A 21,098-nucleotide genomic window follows, 5' to 3' on the forward strand; every position below is an offset into this window, starting at 1 on the left:
GTTAATGTTTGTAATAATCAAGGCATGCTAGGCATGTAACACTTTGCACACTACCCACCATTTAACTGGTATAGCGAAACCTAGATATTTTATCAACTATGAGCCTTGCAAATAGGTTGTCTCATTTAAATATAACCGGAGGCAATGATTTTAAAGCTTCAATCGGCCCTTCTGTTGGAAGACAGAACGAAGCTACAAGTATGTGAAGTTTAGCCTTATTGTCTTAAAGTAAAGAGCATTAACATTTATATTTATAAGACCCCTGGTCTTCTACATCACATTCATTAGAGAACTCAGCTGCTACGGTTGTTAATGAATTGCAGACCACGAAAGAGCAGAAAACTCCTGAACAATCCACTACTGCAAATCCGCTCTTCCCCGGAAATGATTTTTCTGATTTCAATAATCACAAAAGTAAGCTATTAGGAGTTATTACTGGAAAATCTACTCCTAGTTCTCAGGCTGAAAAATCTGATACCACAAACTCAAAAACTGGATCCACAGAAGAGTTGACTGAGACGCCAGCTGATGAAAATGCAAAACAGTACATGTTGGAATCCCTGTTACCCATAATTCGTATGGAGGATAGTGAAATGTCGACGTTGCAGTTAGGATGTGATTTGGCTGCCTTGGGTTTCGACTTGGCTCCTGTAGAGTATGTTTTTCTAAGGCGTTGTTGAAACTTGAATTTCTAATTTGATTGTGGTTACTAACCTTTTTTAGGGAGGACCGGCTTATTTCGACAAATCTCTTTTCACCATGGGCTGAACTCAATACAAAAAAACCAGTCTCCCAGCCCATGTTCAAATTACCTGCATGTTACAAAAACGTTAATCCACCTCCAGCCATTTCTAAAATTTTTCAATTTTCTGATGAAACTTTATTTTATATATTTTACACAATGCCTCGAGACGTTATGCAAGAAGCTGCTGCTCAAGAATTGTATGTGTTTTCCAACTTTACTTTTTAATTGTTTTTTATATTCCATCTAACGTAAACAGAACAAACAGAAATTGGCGATTTCACAAGGAACTTCGTGTTTGGTTAACACCGGTCCCTGGAATGAAACCGTTGCAACGCACTCCTCAGTTTGAGCGTGGTTATTACATGTTCTTTGATCCGATTCATTGGAAAAGGATTAAAAAGGACTTTTTATTAATGTATGCTGCGCTCGAAGATCGTGCTCAGAGTGCTGTGCACAGTTAGTCACACGAGTTTTTGTATGGGCATACCCCTAGTATCAAGGAGTGCGTGTTGTTGATTAATTTGTATCTTTTTCTTTGGCAAAAAAATAGGAAATTTATGGGTTTGGTAATCTTGATGAACGATGAACTTTTAAGTGTCTGTTTCACAAATTGGTACATAAGAATAGATACTGTGGTCAATAGGAAACATAAAATGATGCATATTTAATTTTGATATAATTTGATTTAAATGTCTTAAAAATAGTTTAAAACTTAAATTGATCTTATGATGAGCATAAATGAGATGGGACATGAAGTAGTGATCCTATCTAGACCGATGTAAAATTCTATTATAAAAAAAGCTAAATTACTAGATGCAAAGAGAATAACCCAAGCAGAATGTAGCATCAGTTGGTACAAAATGATGAACGGTTCATGAAGCTTCGTAAAAGTGCCAACTGGTATAAGTGACCAAAACTAGATTTTTTGTTCTATCTATGAAGAGGATTCATCCTTTTTTGGATTCTGATCTTCATCAGGATGCAGACGACGAAAGGCACGCTTAAAAAACCCGCCGACCGAACCGTCTTGTTTGTTTTCTTCTCCTGTAGTTGGCTCGGTAGATATTCCTGTAGAGTGTTTGGAAGAAGTAGAAGATGTCGACGTAGAAGAGTTTGTTCCTGAAGGGCTACTTTGTGTCCGTCGAGCTGTGCTATCATTTAATGCGTCTGCTAGTTGTTCAAGGAGACTTCTTTCATGCGGAGATAGAATTTTCGGAATAGTGACTTCAAAATTAACATAAAAGTTTCCGTAGCGAGATGTGTTAACCTTGCGAATACCTTTTCCGGCCATAGTGATTCGGTCTCCAGTCGAAGTGCCTGGAGAAACCCGAAGATCCACGTTTCCTGTAAGTGTAGGAACCCGAAGAGTGCCACCTAGCGCAGCAGTAGTCATGGGAATTTTTGCATTATAAGTAACATTGGTACCCTCTCTAACAAAGAACGGATGCTTGCGAACATGAATAGTTGCAAACAAATCGCCGGGCCTTGATTTCGCATTTGGGCCTCCCTTAGCAGTAGACGCATCATTTCCTGCACCCATTACACGAAGAACTGTATTGTCGTCAATTCCTGGAGGAATGTCAATTGAGACAGTTTTTCGCTCTCGAACTGTACCAGATCCCATACAAGAGCGACAAGCAGAGTTGGGAGGAATGGTTGTTCCAGTTCCACCACAAGAGTCACAGGTAGTTTGCATGTGAAAAGATGGGGGAATGAAATGAAGACGTTGACCAGTACCTTTACAAGCAAAGCAAGTGCTCTTATGAGAACCGGGTTGCAAGCCAGATCCATGACATGATGAGCAAGTAGAAGAGACTGAATAGGATAAGTCTTTTTTTGCACCCCTCACTGCTTCCATGAAATCGATAGTAATACTTGCCTCAATGTCTTCACCAACAAATACATCAAAAGAGGTATTACGACGAGCTTGGGGGCCTCGAGAGGAAAATCCAAATAAGTCTTCGAAATTAAAACCTGGAAAACCAGAAGAAAAAGAAGAAGCGCCAGCAAATCCGTTCTGGAATCCTTCAAAATCACCGCCAGTAAACTCTCCATTCTTAAATGCGCCTGCACCATATGTATCGAAAGCTTTTTTCTTCTTCGGATCCTGCAACACCTCATAAGCCTGTTTGATTTCAACAAATTTATCTTGAGCAGCTTTGTCAGGGTTCGCATCAGGATGGTATTGCTTTGCCAGTTTATAGTATGCTGATTTTATCTCAGAAGCAGAAGCGCTTTTTGATACTCCCAACGTTTTATAGGGATCAGTCATTTCCCAAACTGCTCTAGTGGCATGGAAGCATCGTGCATGATATGAAAAGTTTTTCAAGGCAGCACATCGAGAAAACTCTCGTTTTGCATTTCGTTGAATTGCTACATTTCGAAATTTGGTGCAAGAAGAGCTTATGACGAAATTCCGCCTGGAAGAATGGGCAATTGACTTTGAAAAGAGCTGCTGAGCAGAAGAATTTGTAAAAGAATGCAATCCACAAACTCGGGATTGTAAATACTTGCTGAACATTTTGATGCTAAAAGAAAGTGACTCAACGATTCCGGAGCACTGAATAAATTAAAGCGCGAATTTTTTTTAAAAGAAATTTTAAAATAAGAAGTAATGTAAATATCGAGGTAGAGAGATGAAATGCGAATGTCTACCTGAATTACTTAAAAAAAGATAAAAAGGCACAAAAAATGAACAAAGTCGCGAGTAATAAGTGGAAATAAAAAGAATAACAAATAATATGCTATTATTAAGTACCTTGCCAATGCAATAGTAAAAGGAAAAAAAAAACAAATAAGGGAAACCGAAACTTATGAAAGTTTCTAGAAGTTAGTAGAATACCACTTGAGCAGTGCAATACTCTCTTAAAAAAAAATGTCTAATTAAACAATTTAATAATTTAAATGTCCAATATAAACTATTTGATGAGTGTGGTAGCGTGATGGAACTGTACCGTCGGCTAGAGTATAACACATAGTCTACTGGCAGCTCGAAAATCGATTGACCATTGCTATACACTACAACTTGGCTGAAATATTAGGTCAGCGATAAAATTAATCCGTTTAAGGAGTTAAATAGTGTAAAAAACTTAACTAATATTCCTTAATTATCGTAATTGATCAATATTAATATCGTTTTGTGAATTATTTGTTAATACATCCAAAGTTATGCAACCAGAGCAATTAGCAGGGTGTGCTGTCGTTTTAACAGTTACAGTGCTTACTTTAAGATGGATGTTTCGTGTTGATAAAGGTGGTGAAGTTTCAGAATCGAGAACTTCGTCTTCGGGTGTCGATAATGAACCACCTGTGAACAGCGAGCATGTTCACCTCGTCAAAACCGTTTTTCCACATTTAGAATCATCAGCTATTGCCTATGACCTCCAAAAAACAAAAAATGTCGATGCAACCATCGAGAATGCATTGCGAGGTCAACCTCTACCGCTGCCGCCCCGTAATTCCTCCTTGTACGCTCGCTTTCCACTGTCGGCTGGAGCAGGCGCTTCCTCTCATTCAGAAGAAACAACTCCTTCGCACGAAGTGACATCCAACGTGTCTTCTGGGTCAAGCGCTTCTTCGTTGGCAAGCAACGAGCACAGGAGCCTCATTGAAACTTATAACTTGTCGTCCAGGATTTCTTCGTCTGACAATTCATCCTCGTCCACCGGCAATGAAGAGGTTCGTAATCGTTCAAAGCTTCCATCTTCCAAAAAAGAGCGTGAAGAGTTGTTTCGCAAGCGAAAGGAAGAGATGATTTTGGCTGCCCGTAAACGGATGGAAGGAAAGATTAAAGGAGAAAAACAAGACAAGAATTAAATATAAAACCAATTTTAATGATCTTTTTTATTGAAGTCTCTTCATGTTCACCCGAGGCCCCCTGTTTGATTGTTTGCTCCGCTATTGCTTTATTGAATTGCGTTACTAAACTGCTTAGTTCATAGCTTTTGGGTCTTTGCAATATGTTGCTCGTATTTTTTTGCCTTTTATTTTTCATACTCTCTCTACGATGTGTTCAACTTATGCAAGGTCAGTGACTTTTTGGGTTTCTCCTTCGCAAAATACTGGCAAAGGGCATTGCAAGGAATGGAAACAGAAAAATAACGCAATGCTTTATTTTTTTGGCCATCAAAAATAAGTTTTAGCAGAAAGTAATATATCGATTGTCTGTTCATTTTTGTCAAATTTCTGTAGCTAGTTTTTATAAATATCAAACATTACCAAATTTAACATGTTTACTAAATATGCATGCTAATATTTTCAGCTAGGCATGTCTTTTGTGGTAAATAAACATAAAACCTTGACGATGATCTCTCGCTTTCTACTGATTCAACAAGTTATGCTAAAGACAGGTAAATCAATATTATCTTCCTTCTAGTCGCTTTTGTTTACTTTCTGTAAAATAGTGAAGGTTTGCGTGTTTGTTGAACTTTAATACCGTAATATCATTTTTTGCGGTGATTTTATATACTGTTTCGTCAGTTGAAATCGCTAAACGTCACTAAGATTTACCATGCTGTTCGGAAATCCCATGGCTCCATTCCATTTTGCCATCCACACCATATTTGTGAACATTTGTGTTTAATTGTTTTTTCTGACTTGACCTTTCTTGTGTAAAGGTTTTTCAGAAACCTAATCATTCTCATATATTTAACTAAAAACTGACAGTACGGCTTCGTCTGTCTTTGCAGCAATCAGGACGTAACTTGGTGTAAGGAGTCATCATTGTTACAGCTCCAGGCCAATTCAAGGTATTTAGATATTTGTATCAAATCAGTTACTTGTTTTTTTGTGATCTAGCTAAGATCAAAGGCGCTTGAGGGCCATATACTTTGATATCTGTTTGTTTATATTTTGAATCGGCTTGCGAGTTTTAAGTAATCGGATAGCTACACCTTTAGTCCGTGTATTACTTGATTGCTGTTTTTAGGTAATAAAAATAAAAAAGAAACTATTTTCTTTTTTTTCTTTTACTCTTTTTTTTTTGTTTTCTTCGTAGCATATCAATTTGCTTCAAACCGTTCCTAATTCATGGGACAGACAAATTCTCGACATTCATTAATTGAAACCGATGAACCCACCACATCATCTAGAGTTTCCATGTTAGTGGACAGAGTGAAGTTGCTGTGGAAAAGGTACACAACACCTCTGTCAACTGAAGACGGTAGTCGAGAAGCACATTTTGCTGTTCCTAGTGAAAATTATGCCGACACTCCATCTCGCAATACCCCAAATTCTTCGAATGGGTTCCCTTCCGAAACCCTGGTTACCTCATCCGCTCATTGTTCCACCCAACCTCATAAAGATGAAGCATATTCACATCATGGCTATTCAAGTACAATGGCGTTAGATGACAGTAGTCTAGCACAAACTTATCATGAGTATGAAGAAGGCACCTCTGGAAACTCCCCATTGAGGAGAGCGATTGGCTCTTATGATTTTCTTCATCCTCGTCCGTCCGGTAACTCCTCTCGTTTGGATAGGAATTCGTCACGCCCTTTTACCTCCTCCTTCCATTCTGCTCCATTTTTAAGTTCTTACGGCTCATCAAATGACCCTTCTCAAGAACGTGTAAACGAATATTCACTTCCCTCAAATTCAAATTCAACTTACACGACACCTCTTCAATCAATTAACAACGAACATCCCCTTCCCACTGTTCTGGAAAATAATGCTCTTTTAAATAACTCCGGTAACTCCCCTTCTTTAATAAACCATTTGCGTCAATATCTTAATCAAGATTTTAGTCGTCTACATCAATCCCCTTCACCCATCCCTAATTCTAATGATAATGACTCTCAAACCCGCCGGTCGTCTTGGTCATCTATCGCTTCTGCATTTAATGACTTTCCTGAAGAATTTCCGAATGCCAGCAATCCTGAAGCGCATTCGAATTTTACACCTCTTAACGGTAATGATGAAAGCACCGTCAATATGCTTAGCCGGTTACTTTCTGCTGCTGCCATTGAAACAGTTGCTTCAATTATGAATAGCGAAGCTAGGAATATGGACTCCCAGAATATGGCAAACGGTGAACCATCTCGCTTTCGTTCTGTTGATGGTTCATTTGAACAGTTCTTAACCGACCTTCGTAGTGGAAATTTGACTAATGTTCTTCAAAACTCTTCTCAAAATGGAAATGATCAAATTTCTTCTGACCCTGAGTCTAATTCCTCAGACCTTCAATACTTAAGGATGTTCCGTTTTCCGTCGTTTCATCAGTCTCACAATCAACCTGCCTCTAATAACGAAGCTTCAGATACAAATGGACCGGCTTTGGTGCCTGTCCTTATCGTTTGTATGCGTAGCATTTCCGAGACTTCCGAGGATCATGCGCCAACTATGACTCAAGAAAATCAAAGCCTTCATAACGAGAGTAGAGAAAACATATCCATTAACGATATAACCGAAAGAATGGCTCAGTCCACTGAATTTTCCACTGATCTTCCTCCTACATTCGAGAGAAGCAATTCAACTTTTTCACATCCTGAACCTACAAGAAGTGACTTTAGCCAGGCTTTTACGCCGGTATCCGATTTCCCTGCAAATCTTTTTCCTGGTTCCAGAAATTTGTTTCCAACGTCCAACTCGGGTAATCAATCTACTTCTTCGTTTTCGCGCTACAATCAACCTACTGTTTCCGTGGATTTAAGGAATTCAAGTATACTAAGAAGAGCTCAAGAACCTGTAAATGGTTCAACTGGAGAAAATCACATTGGAGATGATTACATTTCTTCATTATTGGATAGTTCAAATTCCAATTCACAACGACCGTTTTCAACAGTGCCTTCTGAATCAAATGTTTTTTCGAGGAACGCCTCCGGCAATTTCTCGATGTCACAAACTCATCAGCCGACTACCGATAATACCTCCTCATTTTCCACACAGCCTGGAAGGTTATCTACAGGACTCCATCATTTTCCGTCTGATCGAGATTTACTGTCTAATCAAACTAGACGTTCTAGCTTAGCACGGAGCTATAGATTTGAGGAACAACTTTCTGTTGATGATAATACTAGCGACTTTAGTACGTTGGCTTCCAATGGGGCTGCCGACATGGTTACTCAAACGCATTCAGAGGGAACTTTCTCTAATAGCACCCATGGTGATTGGCTTATCTATGTGTTTGGTGGTCTGTTTCCAGAACATCATCCAGTTTTGTCTACAGTTAGCTTGTTTAGCGATAATCCCATGTATGAAGACTTGTTGGCTCTTACTACATACCTGGGTCCAGCGAAGAAACCAGTCGCTTCTCATGAAGATGTGAAACGATCGGGCGGACTTTTTGCATATTTCGATGATGCTTCACTTTCTAGTGCTGATTCTTGTCTAATATGTTTAGAAACTTATACTAACGGTGACATATGTCGCAAGTTGCAGGCTTGTAAACATTTTTTCCATCAGGCCTGCATCGATCAGTGGCTTACCACTGGTAATAATTCCTGCCCGTTATGTCGGGCTCATGGGGTTACGACACAAGCTGAAGAGGAAAATTAATTTTGACTTGAAATTAAAGCTGGCCTTATTCTATGTTTGTTCACTCTCATTTATTTTCCTTCATCCGTCAAATTTGTTGAATAATTGTTCGCACTATTTGCTTGTGAATGAAATCTACATAATAGCTCTTCCCATTTTTATGGCTGCTATAACCTAAAACTGCTTGACCTTGTTCAACTATCTCTTTGGGACTTTCTCATTTTTCTCATTTATGACCTTATTGATAAAATTTTTGTAATTTTCTACTTGCTGCACGGAAACGAATTGTTTTGTTGTGCGTCTTTTGTTAGAAATAACAATTGCCTTTTTTACAAAGCTGAGTTTTTTCTAAAAATCATTTTAGTTAATCGGTTTGCACGTTTAATATAATTTATTTTCCTTTTAGAAATTTTGCTTCGATTTTTACATATTAGTTTAGATACAAAATTGATGCACATTATCACTTTTAAATATATTTTCTAACAAACAAGAGTATTCATATTTATAATCATGTAAGGATTTTAATAAGAGATCATATTGAATAAGCTTAAATTATAAGGATTTGGTTCTAAGTCGATCATCGAAAGTTTTTAGAATGACGGTGTTTGATACCCTAATTAGTCTTCATGAATACAATTATTTCAGGTCTGAATTGAGTTATGACTTAAAACTTTTCGAAAATAGGAATTAACAGAAACAACAATGATAAATGGAAATGCAGTGGGTCATTCAAAAACCATGTAATTCAGACAAATATTAAAAGCGAGAACTACCATCACTAAGATGTGGAAATCTCTTAAATGGTGAGCTGCTGTCACGACTAATTCCGCTGTCATGAAGATGATGAACACTTCTTCTTTGAAGCGCTATAGGGGTACGGGGTGTTGAAGTGAGATGATCATGTGAAGAACTTCGGTGTTCAAGGAAGGTATCTATGGGTTTTCGGGGTGTGAAATATTCAATAGATGCGGTTGTGGGACCACGAGTAGTATTAATGGCAACATCTCGTTTAACTACCGAAAGTCGAGGTTCTACAAATTTCTTATCATACTCAAAGAATACCTGGCGATGAAGATATTGTTGATCTTTCAGCAGTAAGGAAAATTTATTGACAAAATGCAATGTTGTAAACGAAAGGAGAAAAGTCAACAAAGTCACGCGTAGAGAAGTGCTATAAAACCATAAAATCAAGGCATGAGCAGGAGAAAATAAGCAAGCAAAATTTAGTAAAAATTGATTTGGGCTCCATACTTTCAATTCAAAAACTTGTTCATCGCCATCATCATTATTTGAGTGCTGGAAAACTGGTTTTACATTGGGAGTAGAAGTCGTCGTGCGTTTGTCTTGAGGCAAAGTTCTATACAGCTTATTTTGAAATCGAGTGCTAAATATGAAATTGAGAAAGCTGATGAAAAGAAAACAAATTGAGAGAAATGATAGGAAGGCACGAAACCAGGACCTAGAGGTGTTGATGGACTGCTTATCCACAAAGAGCTGGTTGCGTTGAACTGGTACATGCGTACTTTTTATATAAATGCGCATTAAGAGAAAAATAAAATTGACAGCCAAGCTAAAGGGAATCGAATAACGATCTGATACTTTATCCCACTCTACACTGTCAAATTGTTCGCAAACATAGATAAAGTAATCGATCGGAAGATTGATTATTTTAGAAGTCAGCGATGTACGACGGATTAACTTTCCCATTGAAAAGATTTTTAAGCAATGTTTTGAAATTCAGGTGTACTTTTTGAGTATAAAACAACGCCGAATTAGAAATGAAACAAACCATGGACCTGAAAGGTAAATTCCGATATTCGTATACTAATGAACGAAATTAGGGCACTTCTCCGTTTCAGGATTCAAACCTTACGTATTAATTAGAGTAGCAAAGGCTTTTTAATTAGCTAGGTCGAGCTTGCTATTATCGACTTCAATTGCAACAATGAAGGATAAAAAGTTTTTTATTAAGATAACTTTTTAAATCCGGTACGTAAACAAGTGTGCAATAAAAAAGAAAAAAAAAAGAATTTGCTTTCGCAGGTTGATGTTCCTAAGTATTGGTGTTATTGATGGTTTCAACTTTACCACTACTACTGCTGTGCAAAATCAGTCGTCGATTTAAAATTCCTATTTTTAGGAAATATAAGCTCGATCAGTGACATAAATTTAAACAGTTTCGTTTGACGTTTTACTAATTAATGAATTATTTCCTTAAAATTTAACGGCTGAAGTTTTTTTTGACTTATGTTTATTGTCTCTTATTAATAGTGATGCATGTGGTTTAACTTTTTATTTAATAATTTATTTTCATGTTATGTTTCAGATTTAAATTTTTTAAATCTTTATTTCACGGTTGAAATCAAAAGTAGTTAATATAGCTCATAATATTCAGCAAACAAACTACTCGCCATTCTTGCGCAGTTGATACTGACCTCTTTTTCAAAGGACTTTTTAATAATCATCATCACAGCCATTGTTAGAATTTTGCTTTCTTGTTGGAGAGATTGCTTGAAATAATAATTCTTTAACTAAGAATATATCAGATGTGGCTGTGATTACAACTTTTTATTCAATTTATCGTTATTGATATTATTTGAACCAGCGGTTAAACAAGCATTATCCTAAAGTTGATTCAATTCACATAAACTCTTTGCTCAATGCCACCCAAACGCAAAGCATCCAAGAACTCTGTTCGCGGAAGGAAACGTAGGACACGGACCAATAACTTACCTCTTAATCCTGAAGTGAAAGAGGAAACTGTTGTATCTTCAACTCACCGTCAAACTCGTAGCCAGTCGAAAAAGCCAAGTTTGTCTTCCTCAGCGGAACCTCCTTCTGAGAGTTTAGATGACAATATATCAGCGTTAAACTCACTTCAAAGGAGCGCATCTTCATCCGAAAAAGGTTCCGATGAAGACAATGAGAAGTTAGGCAGCTCAGAAGATGACGAGTTTGACGACGATTTTGACACTTGGGAACAAGTTGATCTTTCTCCTAATAAACAAGAAGATAAAAAAGATTTACACATAGTCACACAGCATATCACTCCTCAACTTACAAAAGAATCGAAGAAAGGCTCTTCTAGTGCAATGGATAAAAGCATTCGATTATCTATTCACATTATGCACTTTACTTGCTTGTTGTACCATGGGTCAGTAAGGAATCGCTGGTTAATGAATTCCTTACTTCTTGATGGGCTGCGCGATTTGCTTGTCGAAAAGCAACCGTCCGTAGTGGAGGCGTGGGTTTGTAGTAGCCAGACGCACGAGGATTTGTTAAAATTGTTAAATGGGCTTCGGATGTGGTGGAATAAATCTTTTAAAATTGAGAGTCATGGGCTTCGGAAGTTGGGGTATCGTACTTTGAAACAAGGATTTGATATCGGCTTTTCGCCAGAAATATTTCATAACTTTCATGAATACCAAGCATCCTTACTTTCGCTAAAAGGAAGCCGGGATTTGGCGGCACAGGGATTTACTGCTCTCTGTCGATCTCTGAATCTGAAAGCAAGACTTATATTTTCTCTTCAACCTTTGACATTTTCTACTGCTTCCTATGATGATTGGTCTCCACATATCCTCCCTGAAGAAACTAGTACATCTATAGATGACGACCTCCGCTATCCTATTTTTTGGACGGAAATCTATGATCAAAGTGAGAAGAAATGGATTGCGGTAGATGCGGTTGTCTTGAATGGGGTATATACCAACGATATGACTTGGTTTGAACCCAAAGGAGCGTATGCAGAGTCAAAACATCTACGAATGGGTATTGTTGCTGCATATGATAACGATTTATACGCAAAAGATGTAACTTTGAGGTATACAGATTACCAATCAAGTAGGCTTAAGAAAATTCGACACGTTTCTTTTGCAGATAAGTATTTTGATTTTTATAAGGCTATTTTTGGGCAACTAGCAAAGCGCAATAAAGATGCAGAGGATATATATGAAGAGAAAGAACTGGAAAGTAAAGTGCCCATTCGCGAACCTAAAAGCTTTGCAGATTTTAAGAATCATCCTGAATTTGTATTGATTAGACATCTTAGAAGAGAAGAAGCATTGCTTCCTAACGCCAAGCCTGTGAAGACAGCAACCTTTGGTAACGGTAAGAAAGCTACCTCTGAGGAAGTGTATCTCCGAAAAGATGTGGTCATATGCAAAACGCCTGAAAATTATCACAAAGAAGGACGAGTAATTAAGGAAGGAGAACAACCTCGAAAAATGGTGAAGGCGAGAGCCGTCACAATTAGCAGGAAGCGTGAACACGAATTTCGGGTTGCTGAAACAAATGAACCAGTGCTTCAGGGTCTATATTCTTCCGATCAAACTGAGCTATATGTTCCGCCTCCAATCAAAGATGGTATTATTCCTAAGAACGGTTATGGTAATATGGATTGTTTTGTTGAGAGCATGATCCCCAAGGGCGCAGCACATTTGCCATATCGAGGAATTGCTAAAATTGCCAAGAAACTCAACATTGATTATGCGGATGCAGTTACAGGGTTTGAATTTCGTAAACATCGTGCGATTCCAGTTACTACAGGTATAATTGTACCTGAAGAGTCGGCTCAAATGGTTTACGAAGAATTTCTTGAGTGTGAAAAAATCAGAATAGAGAAGCAGCAGATGAAAGAGAGAAAAATTATTTATGGGCAGTGGAAACACTTGCTAAATGCACTTCGTATTCGAAAGCGTATTGAAGAACAATATGCTTAATTCCTGGCTTTCGTCGGACACTTTAGGGTTTGTATAACCGGATGTGTGTTTTTTGAACAATGAGGATACTTAATTCCAAACGTTAGACTCATTTATTTATTTATTGTTTTGCAAAATTGACATTTGGTTATTTGTGAAGTATTTTATTTATTTAAAGGAAAAAGAGGAAGCAAACTACCAAATTATCTAATATTTTATTGATTTAAAAAACCCCAGATTTTTATAGCACTATTTTTCATATTGGTGGATCACACTCTATTTTTCGCTTTATAGATCACCCAATTGCATTACCTTGCCAATCGTACTACAAATTTTTTGTTTGAAGGAACAACGACTTAATAAAATAAAATAAAAATAAAAATAAAAATTTTCATTACACGGTAATATCCAAGTTGCTTAAAAATAGCTAAGTCGTAAATTTTATTAAAAAATTAGATATATTCATATAATATTAATACTTTTTAGCATTTTTTACGAAAAAGATGTAGTAAATATAGTTTAGAAGGAATCTTATCATGAGTGTTGCTAAGTACCTCGGTAACCTCGATATTATGGTATCATGGTAGGCCCATTTAACACCACCACGCTTTGTTGCAAAAGCGCGTACTATGCATATATTCTTGGCGTTTACCAACCACGCATTTTAGTCATATAGAAAGTGGAGCATAAGAAATCTGGTTATTGAAAGGCAATTATTCATTCAATTACTCAAAAATCTCCCAGCTGGGTAGTAATGGTACTGGAAAGGAATTTTTATGAAGAAAGCATTGTTGAAGAACTAAGAGATTTTTTGAAAGAAAGCCAGAAGCCCGAAGCACCAGCGTCGCATGTGTGATAGTCAGGGAATTCTCGACATAAGAAGAGAATTTCAAAATGGCTGGCATCACTGAACATTCGACGATTATGAATGATGCAAATTTTAAAGAGGAGAATGCTCACCTGTCAGATGCATCAATCCACTTTGGAAGTAGTGAACAGGATAAAACACCTTCAGATTATGAATTAGATGATGTTTTAGATCTTTACAATGATACTACTGAAGACGATGCCGATGATGCAGACGATGTTAATAACTACATAATGTCTCCATCCTCCAGTTTATCTAGCGAGAGTGAACATGCACTAGATGCTTTAGTGTATCCCATTTACAGTCATCATAACATACTTGAGCACGAAAATAACTCTGACTATGCTTCAATTACGCCTAGTAATCATCCTGCATTTACATCATGTGCTTATCTGCAGAATCCAGTCGTTGATTCTAACAATGAATACGAAAGCAAGTTCAGACTTTCTTTAGAGATACCTCCAACTGATTTCTTATCTACTTCTACTGAACTTTCGAAGCGTGAATCATGCCTTAGTACTGAAACGTCCTCCTCCAAATTTTCCGCCGTCACCGCTGCCACTATTACCAACGAAACCCAGAGTGAAAAGCGTTCATCCCAAACAGATCCAAGCCTTCCTTTCAAAACCAACTCCCTTAATTGCGACGTCACTTATGAAGAAGGTCCTCTCACCAAAAAGCTCCGAGGACCCAAAAAGTACAAGCCCTCCCATTCAAGCTGGGATATATATGGTTTCAAAAAAGCCAACCAGTTTTATACCGTTGACCAATACAACACATGGTATGGCCCTTACAGCCGCTACCTGGAGCGTCGCGAACAGCGATGGAAGCTTTTCCTTCAAGAAAACGGTATAGACTATATACACCAATCTCCTAGTATTTTTCCTAGCCGCAGTGCTAAAACTCAACGATTTATTCGCAAAGGAATACCACCCGAGTATCGTGGCAATGCCTGGTTTTATTACAGCGGTGGTTACGAATTACTTCAGAGAAACCCTAAACTGTACGAGACTCTATGGCGTTGTGCGTGCATAAAAAAGCCCTCAGATTCTGACCTTATTGAACGTGATCTATATCGTACCTTTCCAGACAATGTACATTTTCGACATAAATCCAAGCATTCTAGGAACTCATCCGACGCATCAGAGCATTCATCAGAGGAGCCTGATGTTCCAATGATTTCAAAACTGCGTCGTGTTCTAATGACTTTTGCAACATACTTACCTGAAAATGGTTACTGTCAAAGCTTGAATTTTCTTGCTGGTTTCTTCCTGCTTTTTATGAGTGAAGAAAAGGCGTTTTGGATGCTCGTAATTACGTGTCGTAAATATTTACCAAAGATGCATGATGCCAATTTAGAAGGTGCTAACATCGACCAAAGTGTTTTGATGGCATCCGTTCGAGAAAGCTTACCAGCGGTTTGGAGCCGCATCAGTCTTAATTTTGATGGTATACCCGTCAATGATATTGTGGCAAAGCTTCCTCCCATTACTCTCGTAACTGCTGCCTGGTTTATGAGTGCCTTTGTTGGCATTTTACCTACGGAGACTGCTCTTCGTGTATGGGATTGTTTTTTCTATGAAGGCAGCAAAGTTTTGTTTATGACGGCATTGTGTATTTTAAGACTTGGTGAAGATGATATAAAGTCGAAAAGTGAGCAGACAGAGGTATTTCAGGTGATTCAAGATTTACCCAAATCGTTACTTGACGCTAATGCATTTCTCTCCTTGTGTTTCCGAAGGAATTTTAGGCGCACTCCCTCCCAAAAGGATATAGAGCGTCGAAGAGAAAAGGTTGCAAAAAAGCGTAACTCTTCTGCTTCAAAGCTTGAAATGAGTGATTCTTCGAAACATCACCTTAGTCGTTCATCATCACGATTCAGCAAGTCGCATATAATATCTCAGCTTCATAATCACTTGAAGAAGTCTACTTAGTTATGTCTGTTTACCAATTGAGTTTGCCCATTGTCAAACCTGTCAAACCTTTACTCTCGTTACTAATTTTATGAATGCCCTTGTTCGTTAAGAATTTGGTTGATTGGTTCAGATTTTTATTATTTTTTTACATTGCTACATTGAACAGCCCTTATTCTATTAATTTTGAAATGTTTGTATGAACGTCGTTCCATCACTTATTTGTTCAGCAGATTATTATTTTAGGTAGTCATTGACTCCACTATACACTCGTTTTATTCGGGCATATGCCATTATTTTTGCAAATCGATCTATTTATATGTCTCTTTTGTATAATTGCCTCTTTCTTGTTTGCATAACAATCGATTTTATCTCCCGTTGACACTGGGAATCGAGTCACTAATGTCGGCATGCTTGATATTATTAACATAGCATTATAAGATCACTGTTTTATCATTTTTTGTAGTTAGCCCTCAGTCTGTATTTTTATAAATCATTTGTTGCTAATTCGTTTCAACAGGAAATTGTTTTTAATGTTAATATAAAGTATGAACAATTGATATATTAAAGAAAACACTAAGCTGACCGATGTTTTGTAAAGTATGTATATAAATATATATAAAATTAAAGTTTTCTATTGTGTAATAATAATATGGTTAGTGAAAAGGGATTAAGTAAAGAAGCAACTAATGAAAGAATTAACAGTAATTATAATTAAAATCTTAGAATCTTAAGGATCGATGTTCGATAGAAAACGATTAATTAATGGAGTTTCTTCAAGTATTATGAGTCCCTAAAGGATGAAAGGAGTTATGATATAGTGAGAATAATCAGTTTGTTTAAAATAAAATATCCTTTTCACACATAAAATAAAAAAGCACTTAGTAAATGATGCTTTAGCGAAACCTATTTAATGGTTCGAAACTGCGTTGTTAGATAAAAATTCACAGTTGAGAAAATTGGGAGACGCAACATAGGTAAAGCCTTGAAAAGCAGAGGAATGGCTACCAATTGTTAAATTCCCAAATTCTTCATGAAGAATGGGTGTTGTAGAAAGAGGCAATTTGGTAAACTCGACTGAAAAATTCTCCGCAGCCTCAGGATTGGTGATGCAAGGAACAATTGGGGGAGGCAGCATGCGCTTCTCTAACTTATTCCAATCAATTCGGCGATAAATTCTGTGCTTTTTTATTGCATCGTAACCTTTCTCGGGACCATCTGCGCCGAGGCGTTGCTTTGGATTTTTCTTGAGAAATTTGTTGATAATGTCTCTAGCATCAGAAGTCACATAAAAAGGTATGTTAGGCTTTGCACGAGTGATTTTTTCCATAATTCTCTTATGATTGTTGGCGGTGAAGGGGGGAGATCCTGTAAGAAGATCGAATATGAGGATACCCATAGACCACCAATCGACGGCATGATCATATGGCTGCTCCAACAAAATTTCTGGAGCACAATATTCCTCAGTGCCTACAAAAGAACGACAATCAGCTCCATTTTCAGCCACCTTTGACAATCCAAAGTCTGTAAGAAGGATATGGCCTTCAGCATCCAAAAGACAATTCTCTGGCTTTAAGTCCCGATACACAATACCAAGTTTATGTAAATGTATCAATGCTAGAGTCAATTCAGCAGTATAAAAAGCAACCACATCCTCAGGAAGCATCCTTTGCTCGGCCAAATGAGAAAATAACTCTCCTCCAGGTGCATATTGCAATATCAGATAAAGACGATCGTGGTCTTGAAAAGCATAATAAAGGCGACAAATGAACGGATGTCGAACCTCTTCTAATATCTGTCGCTCATTTTTGGTTTGTTCGAGGCCCTTGGCACGAAGAACAATGCTAGCTTTCTTTAGCTGTTTCTGAGCAAACAGTCGTCCAGTATTTTTTTGCTTCACTAGGAGCACCTTTCCGTAAGAGCCACGACCCAATACCGTTAAGGGTTGAAAGTCTGCTGGACGCATCTTTCCGCTTGGTACATAGTTGTCACCCTTGGAAGAAATAAAATCACCATGGGCAGCAACCTTAAACTCTACCGTCCCCTTTTCATCTTTGGCATTCTTTCCATCCTTCAAATCACTTGACGAAGTGATTGTCGACGCAGATGCCTCCAATTCTTCAAAATCATATCCCTCCTCTGCAATCTCATCGTCACTAGACAAATGGGAATTGTAATTCTCATTCAAATTGTCGTGCTCATCAAACATAAAGACAGGCATCTTTGAGCAATTTGTACTGTGAAGGATCACAAGTTTGGCATATGTATGCCCAAAATGCCTTTTCCTTGTTGTTTGGTAGACGAACAAAAGACTGCCGGGATGTAGAGCAAGAAATTCTCTTTGTCATACCTCATTTTGTTGATTCAAAACGCATTGCTGATTGGCCAATTTAGTAAAGTTTAGATATATATAAAGCTTTTGATTCGCCCTCTTTACTAATTAAAGTTATCAACTTACTACTTATTGGACCGCTTACATAGGCTATTGTGCGTTTTACTTTAAAATTTTTTTATGCCGAGAAGCTAGATTAGTGATGATTAACGTGTCTTATACGATGTGCTTTGTGCATTTTAACGAATGAAAATGTCTTGTTGCTTATGTTGTTACCGTAATGTAAGGCTGGCTCTGTAAAACGATGCCAGTTTTATATGGCCTATGCATACCTTCTTCTTGAGACGCGCGTGTTAAACTCATCTTTCGTTGAATGGCGAATTTACATCAATGAATTGAGATTTAGGAAGATTTACTTTTTACATAAAGTTATTCTATGGTCTCAGATATTTTGAATTAACATTCACTGCGTGACAATTGCGTGTATCATCATTTTAATTTGCGTTTCATGTTTGCTAGTTTCATCTAATTGTGCATTTCGTTTTAAATCAAAATTTTCCAAATTACTCATATTTATTAGTCCTCGTTTTTTACAATGTCTCAAAAGAATTTTTTCGACGAAGGAAAGAGCTATGGTGTAAATGACTATGCCGGTTTCCATTTTGAAAATGGTGCTGATTCATCCCTTCCTCAGGTATCGGCTCAAGGTGTAGTTAGAGAAACGGACAGCTCGAATTTTGATGCTTCCCCTGTCGCATCGGGTTCTGGAATTTCCGATGTTGGACCATTTGGCGCTGATTTCCATCAACTGCAGCAGCATGTACAGACACCGTATGGCGGTATGACTATGCCTGCATCTTCCTCTTCAGGCGCTACTTCAGTACCACCGGAGCAAGATCCTTCTTTGTCTGTATCATTCAATCGCTTGCCCAAGTCTGCATCAACCAAGACTAAGAATGGACGCATTCGATCGTCTCGTCGGGAAGACGATAATCGTATACCATTTTACGATCTCGATGTTGCAGAAGGTGCCGAGGATGATTTACAGGAAGACTTTCACGTGGAAGGAATGAAAACAAAATCGGGTAGAAAGATTCAGCGGCCAGTCGCATACAATCCTAATGCCACCGCATTGAAACGGAAAAGTCGCAAGGTCGATATGGTCACCTTGTGTAGCGTCTGTCAACGAGGACATTCTCCTTTATCTAATCGAATCGTATTTTGTGATGGATGCAATTCTCCATATCATCAGCTTTGCCATCACCCTCCGATTGACGATGCAACCGTTCAGGATGTGGATGCTGAATGGTTTTGTATGAAATGCCAGTACAGGCGTGCCAAGCAACCTTTAGAAACGGGAATGACGGCACAAGATCTTGGGTTAAGTGAATCAGACAAAAAAATGTATCTATCAAGTTTACCTACTCCTCATCTCGCAGATCTTATTCTTTTTTGTGAAAAGTCTTATCCATCTCTTCCCATATACAACCCACGTACTCGGGAGTTGTTGGGTGAGATTCGGCATCAACTACTTGTTAGTTCTGAACGCCAACAAATATCTTTACAAGAGCGACTTCATGCTAAACAAGATGAAGCTCCCTCTGATGAGCCTGCACCTGTCCCCTATACCGCAAGTTATGTTGCGAATTCTGGAACCTTATACGACTATCCAACGTTAATACGGTTAGCTATTCGTAACACCCTCTCACCTTCCAAAGATGAAATATTTAACTGGCTTGCTCAAAACGTACCATTGTTACCAACTTTTCACGACAGCGCTTCCGAGGCCATTCGTTGGATGGTAAATAAAGGTCAACTGGTCCGTTCCGGTAGCATCTATCAAATAGCAACAGTCGAAGAATACCCTCACCTCCAACCCTCTTTACTTCCTACTTTTCAACGAAACCGTAAGGTACCTAAATTGGTGCCTGTCTCTTTCCCCACCGATGATCCTCAAAATTTATGTGCTACTGTTTTATGAAACTGAACAAATTTTTCTAAATGTATAGACAAAAAAAATTTCTTTACTTCCCGTTTTTAATTAAACGGTTGCGTCCCGTTAATCTCGAAATAAATTTATAAGCGGTCGAAAGCAATGTATCATTACACCATGTATTAGCTGCAAATCAAAGTACTTTAGTATTTCCTTCATGGATTCAAACTTTTCACTCGATAACAAATCTAGGGAAAATACATAAATCGCCCTACACACTTTCTGTTTACATTATAAACTTTTCGTTTGGAATGTTTCCTCGCCATGAAATCTTAAAATAAAATAAAATAAGGAAATGAACAATTTCTCAATTTAGCAATAATTAAGAAAGTCAATGAAGTATAATAAAAAATAATTATTTTTAAAGTATGACTTACAACCATTATTATCGGTCAATGTCAGGGTGTTACAGCGCACCTTCTACTTACCACCAAAGATGAGGTCCACGTTGGCTAGCGCTCAGAAAGCAGCCGTACGTATTCCAAAGGGCTTTGTATTTCCTGTTCCAAAAGTAAAAAGTGCTCCTAAGGTTTCAGACACGCACCCTTTGTGGAATTTCTTTCGGGACAAGCAAGCCCTTCCACCACCATCGGAAGAGGCTAAATTCGGTAGAGCATGGGCTGCAGAAGAGCTTCGTTGGAAGTCTTTTAATGATCTACATGGACTTTGGTACAATTGTCTCCGAGAGAAGAACCTATTGTTCACACAAAGGGCTGAAATGAAACGCTTACAGTTGACTATTCCCAAAGCCTCAAATGAGCGTGTACTTGCAGTCAATAAAACCATGGCAGCTATCAAATTTGTCCTATGGGAACGCCAAAGAGCATATACTTCTGCCAAGCAGCTCGAGAAACAAAAGGGATCTTCTTAAACCCCTTCCTTTTAGGAAAACAGAAAATCATCCAAGTATGGCTTTATTATGATCTAAAGCTTCATCATTTCACAAACTTTCTAAAAATATACCCTAATACACGAGAAACTGTTTTATAATGATGATAATGATTTTTTATTTTGTTCACCTATAATTGTTTTCTTTATTTTGTTTATACTGATCATAAAATCTCGGTTGTCCCG

The 21,098-nt window shown here is 37.8% G+C and overlaps 11 protein-coding genes and 11 long non-coding RNA genes across 22 annotated transcripts; 10 read left to right on the plus strand and 12 right to left on the minus strand.

The window, feature by feature from the left end:
• Positions 1-45: 45 nt before the first annotated feature.
• Positions 46-1,424, plus strand: not2 (CCR4-Not complex subunit Not2). Its single transcript, NM_001022816.3, has 4 exons — positions 46-198; positions 259-655; positions 724-942; positions 1,002-1,424. Exons 1-4 carry the CDS (start codon positions 99-101, stop codon positions 1,204-1,206), a joined length of 921 nt encoding a protein of 306 aa, NP_587823.2. The 5' UTR covers positions 46-98; the 3' UTR covers positions 1,207-1,424.
• SPOM_SPNCRNA.6853 lies at positions 233-1,411 on the minus strand. Its single transcript, NR_196195.1, has one exon. It is a non-coding gene; the product is annotated as a non-coding RNA (long non-coding RNA).
• A 9-nt stretch (positions 1,425-1,433) lies between the features above and the next one.
• Positions 1,434-3,686, minus strand: mdj1 (DNAJ domain-containing protein Mdj1). Its single transcript, NM_001022817.3, has one exon. The coding sequence runs from the start codon at positions 3,264-3,266 to the stop codon at positions 1,680-1,682; it is 1,587 nt and encodes a 528-aa protein (NP_587824.1). The 5' UTR covers positions 3,267-3,686; the 3' UTR covers positions 1,434-1,679.
• On the plus strand, positions 2,200-2,889 carry SPOM_SPNCRNA.6854. The gene has a single exon (NR_196196.1). It is a non-coding gene; the product is annotated as a non-coding RNA (long non-coding RNA).
• Positions 3,687-3,748: 62 nt separating the features above from the next.
• Positions 3,749-5,140, plus strand: cue1 (CUE domain-containing Cue1/4 family protein). The gene has a single exon (NM_001022818.3). It carries the CDS (start codon positions 3,914-3,916, stop codon positions 4,559-4,561), a length of 648 nt encoding a protein of 215 aa, NP_587825.1. The 5' UTR covers positions 3,749-3,913; the 3' UTR covers positions 4,562-5,140.
• On the minus strand, positions 3,878-5,125 carry SPOM_SPNCRNA.6855. Its single transcript, NR_196197.1, has one exon. It is a non-coding gene; the product is annotated as a non-coding RNA (long non-coding RNA).
• Positions 4,747-4,917, minus strand: SPOM_SPCC4G3.20 (uncharacterized protein; the record flags this gene model as incomplete). The annotated part of the gene is made up of 1 exon (NM_001431037.1): positions 4,747-4,917. One exon carries the CDS (start codon positions 4,915-4,917, stop codon positions 4,747-4,749), a length of 171 nt encoding a protein of 56 aa, NP_001417974.1.
• Positions 5,141-5,251: 111 nt separating the features above from the next.
• Positions 5,252-5,843, minus strand: SPOM_SPNCRNA.6856. Its single transcript, NR_196198.1, has one exon. It is a non-coding gene; the product is annotated as a non-coding RNA (long non-coding RNA).
• On the plus strand, positions 5,295-8,707 carry SPOM_SPCC4G3.12C (ubiquitin-protein ligase E3). Its single transcript, NM_001022819.3, has one exon. It carries the CDS (start codon positions 5,774-5,776, stop codon positions 8,237-8,239), a length of 2,466 nt encoding a protein of 821 aa, NP_587826.1. The 5' UTR covers positions 5,295-5,773; the 3' UTR covers positions 8,240-8,707.
• Positions 5,990-6,299, minus strand: SPOM_SPNCRNA.6857. Its single transcript, NR_196199.1, has one exon. It is a non-coding gene; the product is annotated as a non-coding RNA (long non-coding RNA).
• An 11-nt stretch (positions 8,708-8,718) lies between the features above and the next one.
• On the minus strand, positions 8,719-10,273 carry nur1. The gene has a single exon (NM_001022820.3). The coding sequence runs from the start codon at positions 9,923-9,925 to the stop codon at positions 8,975-8,977; it is 951 nt and encodes a 316-aa protein (NP_587827.1). The 5' UTR covers positions 9,926-10,273; the 3' UTR covers positions 8,719-8,974.
• SPOM_SPNCRNA.6858 lies at positions 8,888-9,208 on the plus strand. The gene has a single exon (NR_196200.1). It is a non-coding gene; the product is annotated as a non-coding RNA (long non-coding RNA).
• On the plus strand, positions 9,339-10,127 carry SPOM_SPNCRNA.6859. Its single transcript, NR_196201.1, has one exon. It is a non-coding gene; the product is annotated as a non-coding RNA (long non-coding RNA).
• Positions 10,274-10,304: 31 nt separating the features above from the next.
• rhp42 (DNA repair protein Rhp42) lies at positions 10,305-13,323 on the plus strand. Its single transcript, NM_001022821.3, has one exon. The coding sequence runs from the start codon at positions 10,879-10,881 to the stop codon at positions 12,937-12,939; it is 2,061 nt and encodes a 686-aa protein (NP_587828.1). The 5' UTR covers positions 10,305-10,878; the 3' UTR covers positions 12,940-13,323.
• Positions 10,856-12,088, minus strand: SPOM_SPNCRNA.6860. The gene has a single exon (NR_196202.1). It is a non-coding gene; the product is annotated as a non-coding RNA (long non-coding RNA).
• Positions 12,367-12,858, minus strand: SPOM_SPNCRNA.6861. Its single transcript, NR_196203.1, has one exon. It is a non-coding gene; the product is annotated as a non-coding RNA (long non-coding RNA).
• A 239-nt stretch (positions 13,324-13,562) lies between the features above and the next one.
• gyp3 (GTPase-activating protein Gyp3) lies at positions 13,563-16,269 on the plus strand. The gene has a single exon (NM_001022822.3). It carries the CDS (start codon positions 13,813-13,815, stop codon positions 15,718-15,720), a length of 1,908 nt encoding a protein of 635 aa, NP_587829.1. The 5' UTR covers positions 13,563-13,812; the 3' UTR covers positions 15,721-16,269.
• Positions 16,219-18,005, minus strand: psk1 (serine/threonine protein kinase S6K family Psk1). Its single transcript, NM_001022823.3, has one exon. The coding sequence runs from the start codon at positions 17,918-17,920 to the stop codon at positions 16,610-16,612; it is 1,311 nt and encodes a 436-aa protein (NP_587830.1). The 5' UTR covers positions 17,921-18,005; the 3' UTR covers positions 16,219-16,609.
• A 372-nt stretch (positions 18,006-18,377) lies between these two features.
• On the plus strand, positions 18,378-20,424 carry phf1 (PHD finger domain-containing protein Phf1). Its single transcript, NM_001022824.3, has one exon. The coding sequence runs from the start codon at positions 18,627-18,629 to the stop codon at positions 20,010-20,012; it is 1,386 nt and encodes a 461-aa protein (NP_587831.1). The 5' UTR covers positions 18,378-18,626; the 3' UTR covers positions 20,013-20,424.
• Positions 18,586-19,212, minus strand: SPOM_SPNCRNA.6862. Its single transcript, NR_196204.1, has one exon. It is a non-coding gene; the product is annotated as a non-coding RNA (long non-coding RNA).
• Positions 20,330-21,033, minus strand: SPOM_SPNCRNA.1139. The gene has a single exon (NR_149991.1). It is a non-coding gene; the product is annotated as a non-coding RNA (long non-coding RNA).
• mrpl4 (mitochondrial 54S ribosomal protein uL29m) lies at positions 20,438-20,980 on the plus strand. The gene has a single exon (NM_001022825.3). The coding sequence runs from the start codon at positions 20,461-20,463 to the stop codon at positions 20,893-20,895; it is 435 nt and encodes a 144-aa protein (NP_587832.1). The 5' UTR covers positions 20,438-20,460; the 3' UTR covers positions 20,896-20,980.
• Positions 21,034-21,098: the final 65 nt, after the last annotated feature.

This window comes from Schizosaccharomyces pombe, assembly GCF_000002945.2.
Source record: "Schizosaccharomyces pombe strain 972h- genome assembly, chromosome: III".
NCBI classification, from domain to species: Eukaryota; Fungi; Ascomycota; class Schizosaccharomycetes; order Schizosaccharomycetales; family Schizosaccharomycetaceae; genus Schizosaccharomyces; species Schizosaccharomyces pombe.

Bases quoted from the DNA above. Each gene is read 5' to 3' on its own strand.
- not2 (NM_001022816.3), top strand. From the start codon at position 99: ATGAGCCTTGCAAATAGGTTGTCTCATTTAAATATAACCGGAGGCAAT. The intron at 199-258 runs GTATGTGAAGTT...TATATTTATAAG, and splicing joins AAGACAGAACGAAGCTACAA to ACCCCTGGTCTTCTACATCA. The intron at 943-1,001 runs GTATGTGTTTTC...TAACGTAAACAG, and splicing joins GAAGCTGCTGCTCAAGAATT to AACAAACAGAAATTGGCGAT.
- mdj1 (NM_001022817.3), bottom strand. From the start codon at position 3,266: ATGTTCAGCAAGTATTTACAATCCCGAGTTTGTGGATTGCATTCTTTT.
- cue1 (NM_001022818.3), top strand. From the start codon at position 3,914: ATGCAACCAGAGCAATTAGCAGGGTGTGCTGTCGTTTTAACAGTTACA.
- SPOM_SPCC4G3.12C (NM_001022819.3), top strand. From the start codon at position 5,774: ATGGGACAGACAAATTCTCGACATTCATTAATTGAAACCGATGAACCC.
- nur1 (NM_001022820.3), bottom strand. From the start codon at position 9,925: ATGGGAAAGTTAATCCGTCGTACATCGCTGACTTCTAAAATAATCAAT.
- rhp42 (NM_001022821.3), top strand. From the start codon at position 10,879: ATGCCACCCAAACGCAAAGCATCCAAGAACTCTGTTCGCGGAAGGAAA.
- gyp3 (NM_001022822.3), top strand. From the start codon at position 13,813: ATGGCTGGCATCACTGAACATTCGACGATTATGAATGATGCAAATTTT.
- psk1 (NM_001022823.3), bottom strand. From the start codon at position 17,920: ATGCCTGTCTTTATGTTTGATGAGCACGACAATTTGAATGAGAATTAC.
- phf1 (NM_001022824.3), top strand. From the start codon at position 18,627: ATGTCTCAAAAGAATTTTTTCGACGAAGGAAAGAGCTATGGTGTAAAT.
- mrpl4 (NM_001022825.3), top strand. From the start codon at position 20,461: ATGAGGTCCACGTTGGCTAGCGCTCAGAAAGCAGCCGTACGTATTCCA.